Source organism: Gigantopelta aegis, unplaced genomic scaffold, assembly GCF_016097555.1.
Source record: "Gigantopelta aegis isolate Gae_Host unplaced genomic scaffold, Gae_host_genome ctg2868_pilon_pilon, whole genome shotgun sequence".
Classification (NCBI taxonomy): Eukaryota; Metazoa; Mollusca; class Gastropoda; order Neomphalida; family Peltospiridae; genus Gigantopelta; species Gigantopelta aegis.
This window is the reverse complement of record NW_024533071.1, coordinates 26,441-35,000: the sequence shown is the minus strand read 5'-3', so window position 1 is coordinate 35,000 and position 8,560 is coordinate 26,441. Positions and strand designations below refer to the sequence as shown.

At 29.8% G+C, this 8,560-nt stretch overlaps 1 protein-coding gene across 1 annotated transcript in view; it reads left to right on the top strand.

Annotated features, from left to right (window-relative positions):
* The window catches only part of LOC121391714 (deleted in malignant brain tumors 1 protein-like), a gene marked incomplete at its 3' end in the record, with an annotated part of 37,138 nt that overhangs the window by 7,439 nt on the left and 21,139 nt on the right, over window positions 1–8,560 (top strand). The window contains exon 12 of the mRNA XM_041523247.1: window positions 1,524–1,654. Coding sequence (XP_041379181.1) covers window positions 1,524–1,654 — 131 coding nt within the window. The remainder of the gene's footprint in view (window positions 1–1,523; window positions 1,655–8,560) is intronic.

Below are 8,560 nucleotides of genomic sequence, written 5' to 3'. Positions count from 1 at the left end.
AATACTCCAATGGATTTAATTCTAACTACATTCCTACTACAAGTGTGCTAACAATTACAGATTTAAGAGGAAGTGATAATGGTAGCTACTCCTGTCGAATTAAAAATGCAGATAACATTGAAGCTGTATTAACTAAACCATATATACTACATGTAATTGAACGTAAGTAATTAATTGAAAGAATTTTTATTTGGTGATTGTTTTTTAACAGCCTTACCAACAAACTACTGTTTAAATTCTCCTTGTGGTGAACATGGTAAATGTCGCAGTTTGAGTAATGGATATGTATGTGATTGTTTTAGTGGATATACTGGTATTAATTGTGAACAAGGCAAGTTTATATGAAGAAATACAAATGACATTACATTACTAATTGATTATAGTTGTGACAATCTACATTTTACCAAAAATTACACAACAACCTACAAATACTTCAGGAAATCTCTACTCCACTGTTAACCTTACTTGTAGAGCTACTGGTAATCCTATTCCTACTATTTGTGGTATAAAGACAATGTGTTAATTTCCAAATGACAACAATGATCCTTCGGTATTGATATTTTCTGAACTGAATTTAAAGGACAGAGGATTTTATCATTGTGAGGCTAGAAGTTTAGTTAAAGGAACTTTTATTTCTGTAAACTCTTCACACGTTATACTAAATATTTCAGGTATTTATTAAAGATATATTGTTTATTATATTTAATATTCAATATAGATGTTGTTCAGTATATTGCTGAAATACACATATTTAACAAGACAACTAATAGGATTTTATCGGAAGTAATTCAGGGTTTTATTAATCAGGTACTATCTATTATCAATATGAAATGCATAGCATATTTTTTTATTTGGTAGGCTAACAGTTTACTTTCTGGTAGCAGTTTATCTAACACTTCAAGTACATTTTTATTTATACAACTTGCAAATAAAATCAAGTGAGCACATGGTTAATAATATTGATATGTGGTGAGTGCCTTTACTTTATATAGTTACACTAAACAACTCAATACTATTCCTATTGTTATTACTTTGGTAACAAAAGATAAAGCTACTGAGCAACTCAGAGTTAGGGTAGAACAACAATTGGCTGCACTCAGTGAACACAATTAACATAAACATCACATTAGTTGAAGTGGATAGATTTGGTATGTCAAATTTTTGAGGTATTGATGTAAATTATATAAGGAATTTTTTTTTTATCAAGATGGTTGTCCTGCTACCAATACTACTATACCATCACATTCTGGTAGACAAGATCTTAATATAACTATATTTTGGCCAGAAGCTAACATTGGAGTACAAGTCATAAGGAGCTGTCCTTGTGGTAGTAAGAGTTCAGAAGATGGAGGAATACTTGAAGCTACTAGATATTGTGGAGGAGACTTTATTAATGGAGCTATGTGGGCTGAAGCAAATATAGCAGCTTGTAATTTTAGTGACTTAACACGGGAAATTTGTGACCTAATAAATGTTTGCGAACATGCTTAAAGAACAACAATTATGTAATCTTTTATTTTTAGCTACCAGTTACAAAAAGGTAGAACGACTAGAGAACCTTACTAGTGATAGCAACAGATTAGGTTCTACTGAAGTGATTGCAAGTGTTACTGTTCTGATAACAGCTACAAAAGATGTGTCAGGAAATCTTAGTGTAAGACATTCCTGTTCTAACTAACTACATGTTATGTCATTTATAGTTATCTACTACTTATTTGGAAGTGGTTGGTAACATTTTAGATGTCAATAGAGACACTTTACAGACTAGCCAAAAAACATCTAACACATCAGCTAAGTCAGTTAATTTTAATACTTTGTAGATTAATATTGTTTCTTAACATAGAATGCTAGAAGGTGTTGTGTCAATTGTAGAGAATATACCAATCACAAATATTACTGACACCATTGTAATAACACAAAAATCATTTGCTGTATCAGTACAACAAGTGAATACTGAAGAATTCAGACAATTTGGTCAAACATTCAGCGTTAATTATAGAGGATTTTCTGATGAAAATCAATCTCTTAATTCTAATGATTTGATATTTGGATCAACTAGTCAACAGTCAACAGCAGTTATCAATTTACCAAACAATTTACTGAGTGCACTTCCAAATATCACTAAAAATAATACTAGAATCACTCATTCAGTTTTTACCACTGACTCTTTATTCTTGAGGAGAAATAATTATAATTTAGAGGTTGGTAGTGTTATTATCTCAACTAGTGTTGTAGGAAAAGATACAATAAGTGGACTGGATCCTCCAGTAGATCTAAAATTCCTGGTTAATTCTGTAAGAAGATATCATTATAATACCTGCTTGATATTTCATTTATTACTATAGAATTTAAATGGTTCATCTCCACAATGTTCATTCTGGAATCAATCTTTAGACAGTAAGTTGTAATTGTTGATGGTTTAAAATAACTGCTTCCCTTAGATGGATATGGAGACTGGTCAAAGGAAGGATGTCATAACACTACTACTAATAAAACAGAGGTTGTATGTGAATGTAATCATCATCTCACTAACTTTGCTATATTACTGGTAAGTAGAAAGAACTAACACATCAATAACTATTATATATTGTAGGATGTATCTCCTGTTATTGATGAGCCTACAGAGCAAACTGGACTGACATTGTTATTGGATTCTGTGACTTACATTGGTATCATTGTCTCTCTCTTTTGTCTAACTATTACTATAATCTCTTATCTTGCTAACAAGTATACTATTAATTTATACTCAATATTATGTTATACATGTCCTGATAGGAAATTACGCACTTCTGATCATGGACAACTTCTTCTTAATTTGTGTTTAGCTTTAACTGGTCTCTACATTGCCTTTATCTTTGCTGTACACAGTCAGTCTGTTCCTGGTCTTTGTGCTCTTACAGCTGCTGTGTTACAATATTTTTTTCTTGTTACATTTATGGTCATGGCTGCTGAGGCTATTAACTTGTATATGAATTTAGTGATTGTTCTTGGGAAAAAAATTTATCATTTCATTTTGAAAGCAGCCATATTATCATGGAGTAAGTACTTATGTTATTGATATGATTACCTACAGTCAATTCTTACTTGTAGTTACTCCATTGTTTATGTGTCTTATTTTGTTTTGCTCCTAATTATAAAAACTACTTGAGCGATCATTTGTAAGTACACTTGTTATGTTTGTATATAAAATGTCTATTTTTATTTTTAGTTGTCGTGCCTTTAATGAACCATATTATATTGGTATGGTAGTTCCATTTCTGATAATATATATATTTAATTGGATTGTGTTCATCATCATCATTGTCTCTCTTCTTCAGAAGAAATTCCAGTCAAATATCAAATCAAAGAACAGTACTAAAATAACATTTGTTCGGGAGCAACTCTTTATAGCTATAGCATTGTCTGTCTTGTTTGGTCTGGGATGGGGTATTGGACTGTTAGCCACTCAAGATATCCATACCAATAAAACAGTACGAGATCTCTTTGCTGCATTATTTGTGATCATTACTGCCTTTCATGGTCTGTTGATCTTTATAATGCATTGCCTTCGTTCTAAAGAAGCAAGAAGTGTTTGGAAACAATGGTTTTATAACGTATCAGGCAAAGACTTTAATGAACTTACTGCATCTGTATTTGCTACTAAACGCAATAAGTCATTCTTTAGATTGACTACTACTCTAAATACAGCTATGGCTTCTTTTAAGCAAGAAAAAGAGAGTTTTTACTGAGACAGTTTTAGGCAACACAAAGACAGAGTCAAAAATAGAAGGTGTTACATCAACTGAAACATCATTTATTGAAGATGAAAATGAAAAGAAAATGCTGGATGTAGAAGACAACATTATTCGTCATAGACTGAGTTTATCACTCAAGATCCATAAAGAAAAAACGTTTTTTTAGATATTTAATGTTACTTTTTGGGTAGTTGCAATGTTTTAGTGCTATAGTTTTGTATTGAAGTTGTAGTTTAATGAAATTTTATTTAATGAAATTTTATTTTCATGAAGTTAGTATTATGTCATACGTAAAGTGAATATTAGTAAAATTTAACTTGATTTTTCAGTAGCTTTCAGTTTTTTTCAAAGCATTGAAATTGTCTATTGTGATTAGTGGTAGTTTCCATGAGCATGTGCATTATCTGTTTATGTTATTTAAAATAATAAAGGTTTTATCTTACACTACACATTGTCCATACCATATGTTGTAATGTGTACCAAGACAAGCAAAAACAGACTTCAACAGCAATACTTCTTTCCTGAGTTATTCTATTGATTCTTTTGATTTGGTACTTGTTTATGTATTATTGGAGTTACTCTATTCAACTTTCAAAGAGAGATTGGAGGAAGGTTTCTTGTTTGCTATTATGTTAAGGGAGTGAGCTCTTAGAGACCAACTGTCTTTGAGCTACTAACCTCAATTCTTCTACGATGGTTTTCAATAAATAGTTAGTTAGAATATGCTAATTTATTGATGAATATAGGACTCTAATATCAAATATTTTCTGGTACCACTTAATTTATTGTATATTGTTTAGCTGTAAATCCAAATTTGATTACTAATTACATATTGTTTTTTTATTAAACAAAACGTTTACATTATACAATGAACAATACAGTCTTCTTGTAGACATTTACTTAATTATTATATTATGTTGTTTGTTTGTATAATCTGTATCAGTATTGATATTAATAAACAAATTTCTTACCATCACAATCTTAGGTAGCACTTAAAACTGTACGACCGTGCTGAGTAAAATAATTTTCTTGCTTCATATTTACTTTATCAAGATAACAACACACAATGTCTCAATTCATATATTTTTATTATTTGGTAAATCTACCTATCTGACTGGCAGTCCATAGGCTTTGTGGTGTATTATGATACTCTAGAAATTACTCCCTTAACGTTAAGGATTAATCATTAATGTACTAATTCATCATGATGATTCATTGGTATACTGATGACAAAACATTAGTTGCAAGTGAAATCGAATTATTTGGTGAACTCATGCAATCTAATAGAAGACAGGAAATATACCGTTGCAAAATAAAAGACTGCTCAGGTGTTTATCAATGACATATCAATTCTTTGAATGGTGGTATTATTGCAAACTATTGGCTTATACAAATTGATTACATATCAGGGTGTGGCATAAACCTACTTTAACCCTTAAGTAGAAACCTGACGTATATATATGCAAAGCAAGTAAAGATCAGGACTTGATTACCAGCCACTATATTTGTCGAAGTTAATATATAGGAGAATTAGTTTAATATGTGAAGTTTTTAATTGGGTCAATAATCATAATGTTAATAATCAATAATGCAGTAGTGGCTTCAGCTTGAATTTATTGTCTTGTCATTGCGAGGTGCACCCAGAAGTGAAAGTCACAAATTTTCATTATACATTGTTGTTGTTTAGGGTTTTGGTGTTGTGACTAGTTTATGCACAGCAAATGATATAATTACCAATTTAGTGCTTTATACATAGCACAGACTACACATAGACTGAAATATATATTGAGTATTGGAGCCAAGAGTGGATGAAGCATGAAAGTAAAATTTCCTCACTAATTATTAGTAATTAGGGCATAGCTAATTATTAAGCCATGCTGCTCTATTATGAATACTGTTAATTCTTGTACAGTTTACACTTTGTTAAGCAGTTGTAGATCACTTGAATCATTGACCAAATTTTGTTAACTGTTTTGTTAACTGTAGCAGTAGTTTGAGTTGAAGTAAAAAACAAAAGTTGGTCAGAGCCATCAATAGATAATGTTTTAACCAATAATCACTATTTTACTCCATATATTGTTTATGTGTGAGGTTTGGTATGTGATTTAGTTTATAAACATAGTCTCTACAGTTAAAGTATTTTAATATTAATTGGATTTGATTACCTACATAGCTGTCACCTTTTCATGTTTCATTTATTATTGCATACAACATCATAGTATTATAGTATTTTCATCATCTTTTGACATTTGAATATGTAAATCTGTAAGTCTATAGAATGTCATTTGTTTAGTAATGACTATAGTTCTATTTAAGCTTAATAACTTTTATGTATCCACAATAGGAAATTATTTGGATTGATGTATTGATGTTAGCATAATAATTATTCAATGGTGAGTATAATTATTACATTATAAACAATCTTTAAACTAAACTTTATTAAACTTAGTACACAAGGTCATGCATAATACCTGTAATACCACAACTATAAGGTAAGTTATTAATGCCAACTCACATGTTTGTTTAAGAATTTTATTTGTAGTTATTTGAAAAAACAATATTTGCTTCAACAACATAATTGTGCTATAAGCACACTTTTGTTCACATAGGGCTAGCAAAGGTCTTGGGAGAGGGCTAAGGACTTCAGTCCCTTCCCTTACTTTCATGAATGGGGATTAAACCCCACCAGCTTTTGTCAAGTATGCATGCAGTTATGACATATTAAAATCATAAAAGGAATAACGAATCTCTATGTAGTCTGATCATGGCTGTAAAGGACTGATATTATGAGCCATTAATAGTATACTAGTTTAACCAAAAATTGCTATTTTGCTTTGGGATGTGGATTAGAATATAAAGATGGACTGCAGAATTTAAGTATTTTAATATCAATAAGAATTGATTACTATATAGATCTGTCACCTTCTCATGTTTGATTTTTTAATTCCATATTGCATCATAGTATTTTCATCATTTTTTTTGACATTTCGAATATGTAAATCTATAAAATGTCATTCGTTTTGTAATCATTATAGTTTATAGTTCTATCTAAGCTCAACAACTACAACATATTTTATATATTCACAATAAGGAATTATCTGGAATGATATATTGATGTTAGCATAAGTGGAACGATTACTCAATCATAAGTATACTTATGACATTCTACATAATCTTTTACTAATCTGGGTTTATTAACTTAGTACATAAGGTCATGCACATGTACCTATAGCACCACAGTTATTAAGCTATGTTATTATTGTCAACCTACATGTTTGATAATCCAGGTGTACATGTTTACATAGTATAGTAAGAGTAGACTTAAATATCAGCTTAGGCATCAGATTTGTAGTAAATAAAACATCCCAGTGGATTATGGTAGTATTGATAAGATCTTTACAGTTACAGTATAATAGAAATAAATATTATTACAAACTTACTAATCATATTTCAAAGGGATCATGACAGTACAATTCATATTTACTTCATGATTACCTTATATGTACGAAAGAAGTATATTATTGTTCATAATTACTAGTAAAATTTGAATAATTCAACATCATTTGTAATATACTTCAATGACACATGTAGAATGATATTAATAAAGCAATTAGTGACTCATCTACTTTGTATTTTGTTATTTTTAATAAGTTCTTGCTTTATATACATACATTAAACAAAACAGTAACAAGGCTTTTAGTTAATTTTTGAGGTTTAAGACATATTAACTATTTCTTTTTGTTTCTTATTTCTATAGGTTGTAATCTGACTGCTCTTTATTATCAATCAGATTGAATTGCCAATACATACTGAATAACATAATATGATTACTGTTAATATTTGCAGTATACATAGGAACCCTGAAATATGGGAAACTCATAGGAACCCTGAAATATGGAAAAAACTCCATTTGTATATTGTCGACCGACATGTTTTGTTTTAGAATCATTTTGTATTCATTTATGAAGTAGTGTTTCTTCAATAACTTAAACTGCTATAGTTATACTGTTGTACATTGTACTCATTGAAATAGGAAAGGAGTTCTAGGGGCTTGAGCCCCATCATTAATTTACATGAATATGGGTTAATCCCTTTTAACTTTAGTATAGTATATATATGGTACTGACATAACAATTATAAAAGGAATAACAAATCTATAAGTAATTTAATCATGACATAAAATACTCATAAATACTCAATCATGACTCATATAAACAGATGGCCTTGTGCAATGAGCATATAGTTATGGATATGTTTCTAGCTAAGCTCAATTTTATTCTTGTTATTTTATAAACAGGGTCACTCTCGTTGTTATAACTGGATGGTTGTTTTAATCAATTACTTGTTCCACAGTTACTGCCTTTTCCAAATAGAATGTTACCTATCAACAATTATGCTGTTTTATTCCTCAAAGCTATGTTGACATTTTAATATAATGTTTACATTATTTTAATTGTGTATGGTATTTTTGTTTATATAATTATACAAAAATGCACAAATATTATACATTACGCTATATATATGAGGCCAATTTAATTTAAATTAGCTAATTTAAGTTTTTCCGTAATCCAGGAGTACATAGCAAAGGAGAAGGAACATGCAAGTGGAATATCTGGAAGTGTATTATTGTGTAAAAATTCAGTACATATGGTTTAAATTAAGTGGATATGAATACGAGGCAATAGTTTAGTATACCCAATATATTATGCATGGTATAGAATTAGACATTTATGAAGAAACTATGATCAGGGATGTTGAGGGGAAAGATAAGGTCCATGACTAGACATGTGAATATAACTATTCGTATTTAGCACAGCACTACTCAT